Source organism: Pan troglodytes, chromosome 6, assembly GCF_028858775.2.
Source record: "Pan troglodytes isolate AG18354 chromosome 6, NHGRI_mPanTro3-v2.0_pri, whole genome shotgun sequence".
NCBI classification, from domain to species: Eukaryota; Metazoa; Chordata; class Mammalia; order Primates; family Hominidae; genus Pan; species Pan troglodytes.
The window spans coordinates 50,375,606-50,391,061 of record NC_072404.2 but is presented as its reverse complement, the minus strand read 5'-3'; the positions used below and the strand labels follow the sequence as shown (position 1 = coordinate 50,391,061).

At 48.7% G+C, this 15,456-nt stretch overlaps 1 protein-coding gene and 1 pseudogene across 4 annotated transcripts in view; both read left to right on the top strand.

The window, feature by feature from the left end:
- Window positions 1–12,712, top strand: part of NPC1L1 (NPC1 like intracellular cholesterol transporter 1) — a 28,790-nt gene extending 16,078 nt beyond the window's left edge. The window contains exons 11-20 of one of the 4 annotated variants that reach the window (XM_054655581.2): window positions 3,006–3,196; window positions 3,413–3,537; window positions 4,131–4,257; window positions 4,429–4,484; window positions 6,573–6,653; window positions 7,891–8,041; window positions 8,314–8,545; window positions 9,051–9,164; window positions 9,284–9,446; window positions 11,598–12,709. In XM_054655581.2, coding sequence (XP_054511556.2) covers window positions 3,006–3,196; window positions 3,413–3,537; window positions 4,131–4,257; window positions 4,429–4,484; window positions 6,573–6,653; window positions 7,891–8,041; window positions 8,314–8,545; window positions 9,051–9,164; window positions 9,284–9,446; window positions 11,598–11,800 — 1,443 coding nt within the window. In that variant the 3' untranslated portion in view covers window positions 11,801–12,709. Of the gene's footprint in view, window positions 1–3,005; window positions 3,197–3,412; window positions 3,538–3,943; window positions 4,092–4,130; window positions 4,258–4,428; window positions 4,485–6,572; window positions 6,654–7,890; window positions 8,042–8,313; window positions 8,546–9,050; window positions 9,165–9,283; window positions 9,447–11,597 lie in introns of those variants that run through there. The other 3 variants (XM_003318393.5, XM_009452998.5, XM_016957409.4) reach the window with 3 other exon arrangements.
- A 1,113-nt stretch (window positions 12,713–13,825) lies between these two features.
- LOC112209781 (large ribosomal subunit protein eL42-like) lies at window positions 13,826–14,246 on the top strand (annotated as a pseudogene).
- The last annotated feature ends 1,210 nt before the right edge of the window (window positions 14,247–15,456 follow it).

Here is a 15,456-nt window from a genome sequence, read left to right as displayed (position 1 = left end):
TTTAGTTTATCCTACTGGAGTTTATTGAGTTTCTTGAATGTTTATATTCATGTCTTTCATCAAATTTGGGGAATTCTGGCCATAATTTTTTCAAATAATCTCGCTTCCCCTTTCTCTTTTCTTCTGGAATTCTTACAATGCATATTTTGGTCTATTTGGTGATGATGATGTCTGACAGATCCCTTAGGCTCTGCTCTGTTCACTTTCGTTATTTTTTTTCCTTTCTCTTCTTCAGACTCAGTAATTTCAATGGTCTTATCTTCAGTTTGCTAATTCTTTCTTCTGACTGCTTTTGAATCCCTCTAGTGAATTTTTCATTTAAGTTACTGTACTTTTTAGCTCCAGAGTTTTTTTGCTCTTTTTTATGTTTCCTCCTCATTGATATTTCTATTTTGTTCATAAATTATTTCCTTGACTTTGTTTTCTTGTAGCTCTTTGAGCAACTTTAAGGCAATTGTTATATTCATTTATTTTATTATTTATTTATTTATTTTTTGAGACAGAGTCTTGCTCTATCACCCAGGCTGGAGTGCAATGGTGTGATCTCGGGTCACTGCAACCTCTGCCTCCTGGGGTTAAGCCTCAGCCTCCCAAGTAGCTGGGATTACAGGTGCCTGCCACCATGCTCGGCTAATTTTTGTATTTTTAGTAGAGACAGGGTTTCACCATATTAGCCAGGTTGGTCTCGAACTCCTGGCCTCATGTGATCTGCCTGCCTTGGCCTTCTGATGTTGTGGGATTACAGGCATCAGCCACTGTGCCTGGCTGAGACAATTGTTTTGAAGTCTTTGTCTAGTAAGTCTGCTGTCTGGTCTTACCCAGGAACAGTTTCTGTTGGTTAATATTTTCCCTTTGAATGGGCCGTGTTTTTCTTTTTCTTGGTGTGTTTTTGGTTGAAAAATGGACATTTGATTCTTATAATGTGGTAGCTCTGGAGATCAGATTCTCCTTCTTTCCCAGGGCTTGCTTTATTTTATTTATTGCTGTTGGTGTTTCTGTGCTGGGGATCAGCCAAAGGCACAGAGTTAATGTCTTCTCAGGTATTTTTGAGACTGCATTTTTCTCTGAGCATTTATGCAGTGTGGTGACTGTCTAAATATCCCTGTATTTATGGTTGCTTTTGAATGTCCTTGTCCTTATATGTATGGCTCCCAAAAGGAGAAAAAGGGAAAAATGAAGGGGTCGGGGATAGGTGCTTACTCTTTAAATCTCCTGGAAGTCACTTTAGTAAGATGTGGAGGTGGTTGCAACAATGGTGGTGGGAGTTGCAATAGTGGCTGCCTGCCTGTGTATCTGTACCACCAATATCAGAAGTAATGATCAATGATCAGAACTCAGATCCTTGATATTTGAATTTATTTATTATTTATTTATTAGAGACAGGGTCTGGCTCTCTTGCTGAGGCTGAAGTGCAGTGGTGCAATCATAGGTCACTGCAGCAGCAAACTTCCAGGCTCAAATGATTCTCCTATCTCAGCCTCCTGAGTAGCTAGGACTACAGGCATGTGCCACCACACCCAGCTAACTTTTGTATTTTTTTTTGTAGAGACAGGGTGTCGCTATGTGCCCAGATCGGTCTCCCACTCTTGGGCTCAAGTGACCCTCCTGCTTGCCCTCCCAAAGTTCTGAAATTACAAGTGTAAGCCATCATGCCCAGCTGATATTTGGTGGATGGTGTCCTTGCCTACCTGGCTCCTGCAAGCTGCGTACAAGCTGCTTCTGGAAAGCATACACAGCTGCATGCCTTGAGGCTGGGAGTGGCAAATGGGTAGCTGCTACTGTACTAAAGCTGAGATTGCCTGAAATTAACCACAATTTACTGTCCAAGCCTTATCCTGGAAGCTTCCAGCTCTCAATAGACTCCAGAGTTCCAAAATAGTTACACTAGGGCCGGCGTGGTGGCTCCTGCGTGTAATCCCAGCCATTTGGGAGGCCGAGACGGGTGGATCACTTGAGGTCAGGAGTTTGAGACCAGCCTGGCCAACATGATGAAACCCCATCTCTTTTAAAAATACAAAAATCAGCTAGGAGCAGTGGCACGTGCCTGTAATCCCAGCTACTCAGGAGGCTGAGGCACAAGAATCGCTTGAACCCAGGAGGCGGAGGTTGCAGTGAGCAGAGATCGCGCCACTGCACTCCAGCCCAGAAGACTCCGTCCATCTCAAAACAAAACAAAACAAAACAAAACAAAAACAAAATAGTTATACCAGACAAATTGTTGTCTAGGTGGGGAGAGGGATTCCTGACACTTCCTACTGTGCCATTTTCCCTAATGTCACTCTGAGCCTTTATGTTATAGAAGGGAGCAGACCATGAGGATGCCTGGTGCATGGCTTTGAGGGTGTGCACACTGACATTTATATGTGCACACAAATATGGGCCGTTGTCACAGGCCAGCTTGTTAGACTGTGGCTGTGCCATATTGGGGGTGATAGGAAGGGGTACAATTATGTGTCTGTGCATGTTTGTGTGTGTCAGTGTGTGTTCATGTGAGGTGATAGGTGTTGCTCTGTGTTTGTACCTGCATAAGTGTACTTCTGTTTGCACCTGTGATTATACCTATTCTGTGAACCTTGGAGTATGTTCATCTGTGGGTACACCTAAAACTGTGTTCCGGTGTAACTGTACAGTGCACATACATCTTGAGGGTACCCCTGAGTGTGTGTGTCTGTGCATGTCCTTCTCTATATGTACCTTGTGTGTGACCTCTGAGCATGTACATCTCTGTGTATATTTTGTGTACTTGTGTGCATGTACCTCTGTGTACCTCTAGGCATGTATCTGCGTGTATATCTCTGAGTGTCCCACTGAGCACATCCCTTTGAATGTGTAACTGCATGTGTATCTCTGAACATGTTCCTCTGTGTGTTCCTCTGATCATGGACCTCTGAACATGTGCCTTTTAGCATGTACCTCTGTGTGTACCTTCGAGAGTGTGAGCTGGAGTGAGCCCTTTAGGGGTGTGCATAGCGAACCAAAGCTCACTGACCCTCCTCCACTCCTAGGACTCGTACTTGCTTGACTATTTCCTCTTTCTGAACCGCTACTTCGAGGTGGGGGCCCCGGTGTACTTTGTTACCACCTTGGGCTACAACTTCTCCAGCGAGGCTGGGATGAATGCCATCTGCTCCAGTGCAGGCTGCAACAACTTCTCCTTCACCCAGAAGATCCAGTATGCCACAGAGTTCCCTGAGCAGTGAGTTCCTGGCCCGCCCCAAACCCCAGCCTACTCCCTGTTTGAGTACCCCCAGTCCTCTCCAGTCCCCTCTTCCTGCCTGTTCTATCCCGGTCCTGCTGCCCTGCTGCCTTGCTGCTGTATGCCTGGGGAGGGCTGCGTGGGGGTTGGGCCACGAGAAGGACCCACCACCCTGCCCAGCTGGCCTTTTCACCCTTCCTCCCACCTGCCCCTTAGGTCTTACCTGGCCATCCCTGCCTCCTCCTGGGTGGATGACTTCATTGACTGGCTGACCCCATCCTCCTGCTGCCGCCTTTATATATCTGGCCCCAATAAGGACAAGTTCTGCCCCTCGACTGTCAGTGAGTGTGGGGCCTTGGGGGCTCACTGTCCACCACAGCTCGGGCAAACTGAGGCAACAGAAAGGAGAGGACTGGAGAGGCTCCCTCAACCTCTCCTACACATCCTGCAGGGTCTGTCGGGGGCAAGGGTGCAGACGTGGCCTGAGGGACAGGCACTCTATGAGAAGCACCTGTGTGGGTGACCATGCTGGCCCGTGGGCATCACACATGTATACTGCTGTGTACTGTGCCCCCATTTTCAGAGCACATGGTGCTCCCGGGTGGCAGGGCAGTGGGGAGTCAGGAGGGGAGAGCTGCTGAGGTTAGCACATGGCCCTGCCGCCCAAAGCAGTGGCATTTGTAGGTGGAGAGGCCTTTGTGGGGCCTGTTTTTCTGCCCCAAACTTCCTTTCCCCTTCTGCCTGTAGGGGCCCACAGTTTCTATAGCCAAGAGGAGAACTTCTCCCACAAATGACAAATGCAAATCCCCCTAGAAGCAACTGGTTGAGGCTGGAGTGCCCAGGACCTTTGATGGGATTGTTGGGGAAGGAGGGGCACAAAGCAGGAGCTGCTGGCCCTGGGGTGTCACTGCCCAGACCCCTGCTTTCTCTGCAGACTCTCTGAACTGCCTAAAGAACTGCATGAGCATCACGATGGGCTCTGTGAGGCCCTCGGTGGAGCAGTTCCATAAGTATCTTCCCTGGTTCCTGAACGACCGGCCCAACATCAAATGTCCCAAAGGGTAAGCTTGGGAGGGCCTTCTGCTGGGGAGGACAGACATGTGGGACCCAGGATGGGGTTGAATATAGAGAGGCAGGAGGAGGCTATCAGGGGCCTCTCTGGGGTGGCTGTGGGCTGGGCAGATGAAAGAAGCTTCGTCCCTGGCTAAGCCTTTGCCCTGACCTTCTTGCAGCGGCCTGGCAGCATACAGCACCTCTGTGAACTTGACTTCAGATGGCCAGGTTTTAGGTAAGCATGGCCTTGCCTGGAGGGGAGGACATAAATCGGTTGCTCTGGAGGGCCCCCGAAAACCCCAGGGAACAGCCTGTCACATGTTGTCTCCCTCCTTTGTCAGGAGGTTCTCACTGCGCTGGCCCTGTCAGCAGGGGTCTTGTTTCCCAACTCCACATCTCAGACTTCACCCCTTCTCTCACTCCCAAGTCCATGGTCAGTGCTAAGTTTGTGGAATTCATTCAGCAGTTGATACCATACTTGGGAGTTCTCCACACCCTGGCCAAGCACCTTTCTTACCAGCACAAATTACACCCAAAGGGCAGCTGGTTAAATGAATTAGGATGCTTGGCACAGCACAATCCTAGCAGTCATTTAAAGTAACAAGAGGCTGGGCGCCTGTAATCTTAGCACTCTAGGAGGCCAAGGCGAGAGGATCTCTTGAATCCAGGAGTTTGAGACCAGCCCAGGCAACAGTAGGGAGACCCTCTTTTTTTTTTTTTTTGAGACAGAGTCTCGCTTTGTTGCCCAGGCTGGAGTGCAGTGGTGCAATCTCGGCTCACTGCAACCTCCACTTTCCGGGTTCAAGCGATTCTCCTGCCTCAGCCTCCTGAGTAGCTGGGACTATAGGAGCATACCATCATGTCTGGGTAATTTTTGTATTTTCAGCAGAGATGGAATTGCACCACGTTGGCCAAGCTGGTCTCAAACTCCTGACCTCAGGTGATATGCCTGCCTTGGCCTCCCAAAGTGCTAGTATTACAGGCATGAGCCACTGTGCCCGGCCTCCTCTACAAAGTAAAATTTTAAAAATTGCCCGGGTGTGGTGGCGTGTGCCTGTAGTTCCAGCTATTCAGAAGGCTGGGCGGGAAGAATGCCTGTGTCTGGGAGGTTGAGGCTGTAGTGAACTGTGATCGCAACACTGCACTCCAGCCTGGGCAACAAAGTGAGACCCTCTCTCAAAAAAAAAAAAAAGAAAAAAGTAACAAGAGAGATGCAGTTGGACTGACAGGAAAAGGACCCACAACATGCTGTCAGCTCATATAGCAGATGGCAGAACAAGACAGCCATCTGTGTAAAGGAGCTGGCCATAGCTCCGTGCAGACATGCTCAGTGTAGGGGCCCTAAGGGAGCTCGTGCTGGAGACGGACATGGGGGTCGTCGGTGGGTGGGGGAGTTTTTGAAGGATGATCTCACTTTGTACTGAAATAATTCATAGTTTGAACTGCTGGCTGAAAGCTGCCTCAAGTTCGCTCACCCCACCCTTCCAGCTATGAAGTTCCCATGTTTCCAGAAGGGCAATGCACCCTGCCCGGCCCTGGTCGCTGAGCACAACAGGCTCTGTGAGGCCAGTGTGGTGGGGCTGGTGTGGACAGATGGGAGTGGGTGTGTCAGTCAGGGAACGAGGAGCAGGGCCTGGAAGGAGCACACAGTAGAGCCAAGCCCCCATAACCGGGGGCAAGTCTGCACCATCTCTGACCTTTGTCTTCTTGTGTGTGCACTAGGTTAGTCTAGAGCAGCACTTCCCAAAATGAGGTCCCCCAGCCAGCAGCATCAGCATAACCTGGAAATTGTTCAAAATGAAGTTCCAGCTAGGTGCTGCAGCTCATGCCTATAATCCCAGTACGTTGGGAGGCCAAGGTGGGAGGATCACTTGAGCCCAGGAGTCTAGTCTGTCTGAGACCAGCCCGGGCAAAAAAGCCAGATATTGAAAGAAAAGAAGAGAAAAGAAAAGGAAAGAAAAGAAAAGAAAAGAAAGAAACGGAGAAAGAGAGAGAGAGAAAGAGAAAGAAAGAAAGAAGGAAGGAAGGAAGAAAGAAAAAGAAAGAAAGAAAGAAAAAGAAGAAATGCAAGTTCTCAGCCCTCACCCAAGACTTTGCAGACCCCGAATTGCTGGGCTGGGCTGGGCATTTGTGTGTGAACTACCCTCCAGGTGGTCAGAGGCCTGGTGGGAAGTTCTCCAGGCACCTCCCCTGCTCTGAGATTGTATGTATCCAAGAACATTTCTCTTCTTTTTTCTCCACACCTATGTAGCACTATTGTTTCTTTTTCAGATACACATGCTCACTGTACACAATAAAGAAATAACTTTTTTTTTTTTTTGAGACACAGTTGCCATTCTGTCACCCAGGCTGGAGTACAGTGGCACAATCTCAGCTCACTGCAACCTCTACCTCCTGGATTCAAGTAATTCTCCTGCCTCAGCCTCCCTAGTAGCTGGGATTACAGGCACATGCCACTATGCCCAGCTAATTTTTGTATTATTAATAGAGGCAGAGTGTCGCCAAGAAATAACCTTTTTGGGCCAGGTGTGGTGGCTAACACCTGTAATCCCAGCAGTTTGGGAGACCGAGGCCGGCGAATCACTTGAGGTCAGGAGTTTGAGACCAGCCTGGCCAACATGGTGAAACCCTGTCTCTACTAAAAATACAAAAATTAGCCAGGCATGGTGGCATGCACCTGTAATCCCAGCTACTCGGGAGGCTGAGGCAGGACAATCACTTGAACCCGGGAAGCAGAAGTTGCAGTGAGCCAAGATCGCACCACTGCACTCCAGCTGCGGTGACAGTGAGACTCTGTCTCGAAAACAAAAACAAGAACAAAAAACCCTTTATTGTATAAAGGTCTTAATAACCTTAATTTCTTCTTCTTTTTTTTTTTTTTTTTTGAGATGGGATCTTGCTCTGTTGCCCAGCTGGAGTGCAGTAGCCTGATCTCAGCTCACTGCAGCCTCTGCCTCCTGAGTTCAAGAATTCTCCTGCCTCAGCCCCCCAAGTAGCTGGGATTACAGGGGTGTGCCACCACGCCTGGCTAATTTTTGCATTTTTAGTAGAGACAGGGTTTCACCATGTTGGGCAGGCTGGTCTTGAACTCCTGACCTCGGGTGATCGACCTGCCTTAGCCTTCCAAAGTGCTGGGATTACAGGCGTGAGCCACCACACCCGGCCAATAACCTTAATTTCTTAAAAGTCATTAAGAAATAACCTTTATCTGGCAGGAGCCCTAAGCCACAGCTCTAATAATCCAACCGTTCTCATTTTTCTGTCTTCCTTTCTAGTCCTTTCCTATAGGAATATGCAAATTAAAAACCAATTAAGTTAATTTTAAAAATCCAATGCATATCTTGAAAGCATACAGAGAAGAATCTCGGTTCACTAGGGAGATCTCTGTAGGCTTCACTCATCAAAGGTCAGGCCTGGGTCTCTCACAGCAGTGGGGCCAGCTATGGAGTTTGCAGGGCTGGTGCAAAACAAAAATATGGGCCTCTTGCACAAAATTTACTAAGAATTTCAAATGGTGGTGGCAGAGCCCTGAACCCAGCTTGATCACATGCCTGTGCCACTGCGTCTGCGGTGTTCTGAAGTTGTCCTGGAAAGGGCTCTGACCTTTGCCCTTCCATCTTCTGTGTGCCATGGCTGTCCAGCCTCCAGGTTCATGGCCTATCACAAGCCCCTGAAAAACTCACAGGATTACACAGAAGCTCTGCGGGCAGCTCGAGAGCTGGCAGCCAACATCACTGCTGACCTGCGGAAAGTGCCTGGGACAGACCCGGCTTTTGAGGTCTTCCCCTACACGTGAGGACCTGAGTGGCTGGGCTGGAGGGAGGTGGGGGATGGTTGCTGGAGACTGGAGGTTAGGGTGGAGGGCTTGCAAGGAGTTACATGAGATGAAGACCAGTTTTAGGTCAGGAGGCTCTGGCTGCAGCCTTGGGCCTATTTCTTAGGCTGGTTTGCACCCCAATATAAGCCTGCCTGACCCTCAGCATTCTCCTTCTGAAGTGGGGTGTCCCACCCACCTTGAGGGCCCCAGAGGCCTGAGCTTGTGACCATGCTCTGCGCTCTGGCAGGATCACCAATGTGTTTTATGAGCAGTACCTGACCATCCTCCCTGAGGGGCTCTTCATGCTCAGCCTCTGCCTTGTGCCCACCTTCGCTGTCTCCTGCCTCCTGCTGGGCCTGGACCTGCGCTCCGGCCTCCTCAACCTGCTCTCCATTGTCATGATCCTCGTGGACACCGTCGGCTTCATGGCCCTGTGGGGCATCAGTTACAACGCTGTGTCCCTCATCAACCTGGTCTCGGTAACCCAGCAGACACAGGCACCAGGGGGCCTCTGGAGGGGTGGTTGGGGATCCAGCCTCATAGAATACTCCTAGTTCTTTTTTTTTTCTTTTTTTAGAGGCAGGGTCTTGCTCTGTTGCTCAGGCTTGAGGGCAGTGACATGATCACAGCTCACTGTAGCCTCGAACCCTTGGGCTCAAGCGATCCTCCTACCTCAGCCTCCAAAGTAGCTAGAACTACAGGCACGTGCCACTGCGTCCAGCTAATATTTTAATTTTTGTTGTAGAGACAGGGTCTCACTTTGTTGCCCAGGCTGGTCTCAAACTCCTGGGCTCAAGTGATCCTCTCACCTCGGCCTCCCAAAGTGTTGGGATTATAGGCATGAGCCACTGCACCCGGCCAAATACTCCCAGTTCTGTCTAGAATCTAGATGCCTGCCCCACGCTGGTCCTGGTGGAGGCCTCATCTCCCTAGTTCCTTCCCCACCTCTACCTTTCTTGGCTTATGCCCCCTCTCTGCCCATAGGCGGTGGGCATGTCTGTGGAGTTTGTGTCCCACATTACCCGCTCCTTTGCCATAAGCACCAAGCCCACCTGGCTGGAGAGGGCCAAAGAGGCCACCATCTCTATGGGAAGTGCGGTGAGTGGAGAGGAGTGGGCCACCCTGTGCCCCACTCAACACCCTGTGCCCTGCTTGATGCCCTGTGCACTGCCTGATGCCCTGTGCCCTGCCTGACACCTGGCTCTGACCCCCCCCAGGTGTTTGCAGGTGTGGCCATGACCAACCTGCCTGGCATCCTTGTCCTGGGCCTCGCCAAGGCCCAGCTCATTCAGATCTTCTTCTTCCGCCTCAACCTCCTGATCACTCTGCTGGGCCTGCTGCATGGCTTGGTCTTCCTGCCCGTCATCCTCAGCTACGTGGGTGAGTGCCCAGGCCTGTTCCTACCAGACTGTCATGATTATGCTGATGACAACAGTAACAGTGCATGCTCACCACAAAAGCTCAGGAAGTGCAACGAGCCATGGGCAGATGTCAGAAGCCAGGACTATGACCATGTGGCAATTCTGTCTTGGAAGCTACTATTATTCATTTAATGTGCTGTGAACATCTTTTTTTGTCAGCGATGTATGTCTCAAACAACGTTTCTGTGGCCCTGTACACTGTGGATCTTCACTGCACTGCTGTTGGACTTTTAAGCATGCCCTTCAGCAAGAAATATATTTTACACAGAGAGGTGACACGCATGGGCACACATAGACATGCCTGCCTAAAACAAATGCTTCACTAAATAATATTAATACTTCCTTTATACATGTGAAGCATTCTGATATTGCTGGTTCCATTCTATTATTATTATTATTAATATTTTTTGGAGACAGGGTCTTGCTCTGACACCCAGGCTGGAGTGCAGTAGCATGATCACAGCTCACTGCCGCCTTGACTTCCCAGGCTCAAGTGATCCTCCCACCTCAGCCTCCCGAGTAGCTGGGACCACAGGTGCACACCACCATGCCCAGCTAATTTTTTATTTTTTGTAGAGATGGGGTCTCCCTATGTTGCCCAGGCTGGTCTCAAACTCCTGAGCTCAAGTGATCCACCATGGCCTTCCACAGTGCTAGGATTACAGGTGTGAGCCACTGCGCTTGGCTTTTATTTTACTTTAAATTTATTATTTATTTTATTTTACTTTACATTATTTTATTTTTATTTTTTGAGATGGAGTCTCACTCTGTTGCCCAGGCTGGAGTGCAGTGGTATGATCTCAGCTCCCTGCAACCTCTGCCTCCCAAGTTCAAGCCATTCTCCTGCTTTAGCCTCCCAAGTAGCTGGGATTACAGGTGTGCACCACCACGCCTGGCTAATTTATTTATTTATTTTTTATTTTTAGTAGAGACGGGGTTTCACCATGTTGGGCAGGCTGGTCTCGAACTCCTGACCTCAGGTGATCCGACTGCCAAGGCCTCCCAAAGTGCTGGGATTACAGGCGTGAGCCACTGTGTCCAGCCTTATCATTAATTTGTTTTTAATTATTTTAATTATTTTTATTTTTATTACTTTTAGACAGAGTCTCTCTCTGTTGCCCAGGTTGGAGTGCAGTGGCGCAATCTCAGCTCACTGCAACCTCTGCCTCCTGGGTTCAAGCGATTCTCCTGTCTCAGCCTCTCAAGTAGCTGGGATATCGGTGCATGCCACCATACCTTGCTAATTTTTGTATTTTTATTGGAGACAGATTTCACCATGTTGGTCAGGCTGGTCTCGAACTCCTGACCTCAGGTGATCCATCTGCCTTGGCCTCCCAAAGTGCGGGGATTACAGGCGTGGGCCACTGCACCTGGTCTCATTAATATTTTGAAATGCTGGCCAGGAGTGGTGGCTCATGTTTGTAATCCTAGCACTTTGGGAGGCTGAGGCACATGGAAGCTCAAATTGAGCCTCCCAGGATGAAGGTGTTTCTGGCTCTCAGGGTGGGCAAGCTGGGAGGAGTTCAATTTTACCCCCCACCAGATGGTAACAATATTATTAGAGGACATTTATAGAGGGGTGTGTTTGTGCATCAACATATGTGTCTGTAATTCTCTTACTACCCCCGAGGCAGGTATTATTATCCTTCCCATTTTACAGATGAGGGAACTGAGACACCTGCCCCAGGTTACAGACTTGGTCAAAGGTAGTAGGGGTTGGAGCCCACACAGCAGTGTGGTTCCTAACCATGTCTCTTGTGGGGACTCCCTGACCCTCTTGGAAGGAGTAGAGTGTGTGCGCTGGGGGTGGTGGGTGAGACATAAAAGAGGGGCAAGGAGGAGCAGTTGTAGGGTGTGCTTGGACGAAGGATATCCAGGGCCTTGGAGCTGCAGGTGGTGGCTATTCCTTGGAGGTTCCCAAAATGTGGAGGATGGAGGGACCAGGACATCCCTGAAGCTTGGGCTGTGAACATAGTGACCCTGGAAGGCACATGGCACAGATCCCCCCTGGGACCCTTCCTGCCCTGGGTTTGTTGTACAGAACCAGGAATAGCTTCTCACCTGTGTCCCCTGCCCACCTCTCTGACTGTGGTTCTCTGTCTCTCCACAGGGCCTGACGTCAACCCGGCTCTGGCACTGGAGCAGAAGCGGGCTGAGGAGGCGGCGGCAGCAGTCATGGTGGCCTCCTGCCCAAATCACCCCTCCCGAGTCTCCACAGCTGACAACATCTATGTCAACCACAGCTTTGAAGGTTCTATCAAAGGTGCTGGTGCCATCAGCAACTTCTTGCCCAACAATGGGCGGCAGTTCTGATACAGCCAGAGGCCCTGTCTAGGCTCTATGGCCCTGAACCAAAGGGTTATGGGGGTCTTCCTTGTGACTGCCCCTTGACACACGCCCTCCTCAAATCCTAGGGGAGGCCATTCCCATGAGACTGCCTGTCACTGGAGGATGGCCTGCTCTTGAGGTGTCCAGGCAGCACCACTGATGGCTCCTCTGCTCCCATAGTGGGTCGCCAGTTTCCAAGTCACCTAGGCCTTGGGCAGTGCCTCCTCCTGGGCCTGGGTCTGGAAGTTGGCAGGAACAGACACACTCCATGTTTGTCCCACACTCACTCACTTTCCTAGGAGCCCACTTCTCATCCAACTTTTCCCTTCTCAGTTCCTCTCTTGAAAGTCTTAATTCTGTGTCAGTAAGTCTTTAACACGTAGCAGTGTCCCTGAGAACACAGACAATGACCACTACCCTGGGTGTGATATCACAGGAGGCCAGGGAGAGGCAAAGGCTCAGGCCAAGAGCCAACGCTGTGGGAGGCAGGTCGGCAGCCACTCCCTCCAGGGCGCACCTGCAGGTCTGCCATCCACGGCCTTTTCTGGCAAGAGAAGGGCCCAGGAAGGATGCTCTCATAAGGCCCAGGAAGGATGCTCTCATAAGCACCTTGGTCATGGATTAGCCCCTCCTGGAAAATGGTGTTGGGTTTGGTCTCCAGCTCCAATTCTTATTAAGGCTGTTGCTGCCAGTCAAGGTCACCCAGGAGTCTGAAGGCTGGGAGCTCTTGGGGCTAGGCTGGTCCTCCCATCTTCACCTCGGGCTTGGATCCCAGGCCTCAAACCAGCCCAACCCGAGCTTTTGGACAGCTCTCCAGAAGCATGAACTGCAGTGGAGATGAAGATCCTGGCTCTGTGCTGTGCACATAGGTGTTTAATAAACATTTGTTGGCAGAAATGGTGTTTTATGTCACATGTCCTACCCTGGCTTCCTCTCAGTTTAAGATAATTTTTGTGAATGACACAAATAATACATGTGTGGGAGAGTGATTTGTGGAGATACTAGTCTGTGTTTTGTTCTATTTCTCCTCCCTCTTTTCAAGAAAGTAGCCAGGCCATTGTGGGCTCATGCCTTACAAGGGCCTTTGAGGAGTGGGAGTAATTTCCCTTCAAACTGGGAGGGCACAGAGCCTGAGAGTCAGTCAGGAGTAAGATGTGCAGCCCCTCCTTTTCTGGAAGAGCCTGTGAAGTAGGCAACACCTGGAGGAGCTACAGGAGAACCACGGTGCATTCAAGGAGGGAAGAACCCACCATACAACCAACCAGCTCCCAGGAGGGCCCCAGGCCAGGGCAGTGGGTGGAAATGTCAAGGAACATTCCAGATCCCCTCGAGTCTTTCTTCCCCATGCTGGGTCCAGCCCTTGTTTGGCTGAGGGGCTGCTGTTGCTTTGAGGCTCAGAGGGACTGTCAGCATGTAAAGGGAAGACAAGCAAAAAGGGGTGGAAAGGAGCTGGCGTTTCTGGAGCCTACTATCTACTTTTGGGTCCTCATAAGAGCCCCATGTGCCAGCATCATTAGCCCACCTTTGGGAGGGTTGCTGGCTGACCATGATGGACAGGAGGTTTGGTGAAGGGACAGCTACGAGGGAATAGAGGCTGAGGAGAAATCGCACAATTCACGCTGTTAAAAACTCCACAGGTGCAGAATAAACAGATAGATTTGAGGAACAAAATAGCTTTTGACAGCAGACATTTCAAATCAGAGGAAAGGGTAGATCCTTCAGTAAATGGCGTGAGAGTAGTGAGCACATTATTTGGATCAAAATAAAGTTATATCTATACTTCACACAATACACAAAATAAAAGTACAGACAGATAAAAGCACTAAACACAAAAATGAAACTATACAACTATCAGAAGGAAACACAGAAGAGTATGTTATAATCTTGGAGGGGGAAAAGTTTCCTAAGCACAAAGTCCAGAAGCCATAAAGGTAAACACTAAGGTATGACCATATAATAATGGAAAACATCCAAAAACACACAAAAAATTAAAGAAAGTTGAAAGACACATATGAGCTCAGAAAAATAGTTGCAACATATTTAACAGCAAATAAAATCAAGAAAACACAAAGAGTGCCAATAGTGCTCCTGCAAACATGGTGAACACTCCTAAAACCCACTGGACTTTCTGTAAGAAGTGTGGGAAGCACCAGCCCCACAGAGTGACACAGGACACATTTCCCTGTATGCCTAGGGAAAGCCATGTTATGACAGGAAGCAGAGGGGCTATGGTGGGGAGACTAAGCCAATTTTCCAGAAAAAGGCTAAAACTACAAAGAAGATTGTGCTAAGTTTTGAGTGCATGAAGCCCAACTGCAGATCTAAGAGAATGCTGGCTATTAAGAGATACAAGCATTTTGAACAGGGAGGAGGTAAGAAGAGCAAGGGCCAAGTGATCCAGTTCTAAGTGTCATCTTTTGTTTTATTATGAAGACAATAAAATCTTGAGTTTATGTTTTTTAAAAAAAAGAATATACAAAGAGAGTCCAGGTACGGTGGCTCATGCCTGTAATCCCAGCACTTTGGGAGGCTGAGGCAGGAGAATTGCTTGAGGCCAGGAGTTCAAGACCAGCCTAGGCAACATAGCGAGATACTGTCTCTACAAAAAGTTTAAAAGTTAGCCAGGCTAGCTACTTGGAAGGCTGAGGTGGGAGGATTGTTTCAGCTCGAGTTTGAGGCTGCAGTGAGCTATGATGGCACCACTGTACTCCAGCCTGAGTGAAAGAGTGAGCTTCTGTCTCAAAAAAAAAAAAAAAAAAAAAAAAAAAAAAAAAAAAGAATATACAAAGAGAGGAAGGAGTGCAGGGGGGAGGTCTGGGTTATGTGGCTAACCCTCCCATTAGAAACAAGACATTCTAGCTAAAATAAATCTTAGCCGTGTGTGTGTGTGTGTGTATGTGTCTGTGTGTGTGTATGATGCATACAAGTTTAGGGTGTTTTAACCTTCTTGATAAATTGAGACTTTTATAGTTTGAAATGACTATAAAAATATCCCTTTTTATCTCTAGTATTTATTTTTATCTGTTTAAGAGATGGGGTTCTCACTTTGTTGCCCAGGCTGGTCTTGAATACTTGGCCTTAAGGGATCCTCCTACCTCAGCCTCCCAAGTACCTGGAATTACAGGTATGAGCCACCATGCCAGTCCTATCTGTAGTATTTGTTCAACTGTATAACGTTATTATACACACACACACACACACACACACATATAAAATAACATACGGTTGAACAAATTTTATACTTAATAGTCAAACATTGAAACCCTTTCCCCTGAGATTGGGAATGAGACAAAGTTGCCCACTTTTACCCAACATTGTACTGGAGGTCTTAGCCATTGTAATAAGGCAAGAAAAAGGAACTAAGTTTATAAGGATTAGAAATAAATAAAATTGACATCATTCACAGATAACATAAATATGTATAAAAAAGATTCAGGCTGGGTGCAGTGGCTCATGCCTGTAACCCCAGCAATTTCTGAGGCCAAGGCAGGAGGATCACTTGAGGCCAGGAGTTCAAGACATAGCAAGACCCCACCTCTACAAAAAAAAATTTTTTTTTAAAGATCCAAAAGAATCTATATATAAACTATTGGAATTACTCTAACAAAAGGTGGCCAAGAAAACTATGAAAAATAATAACT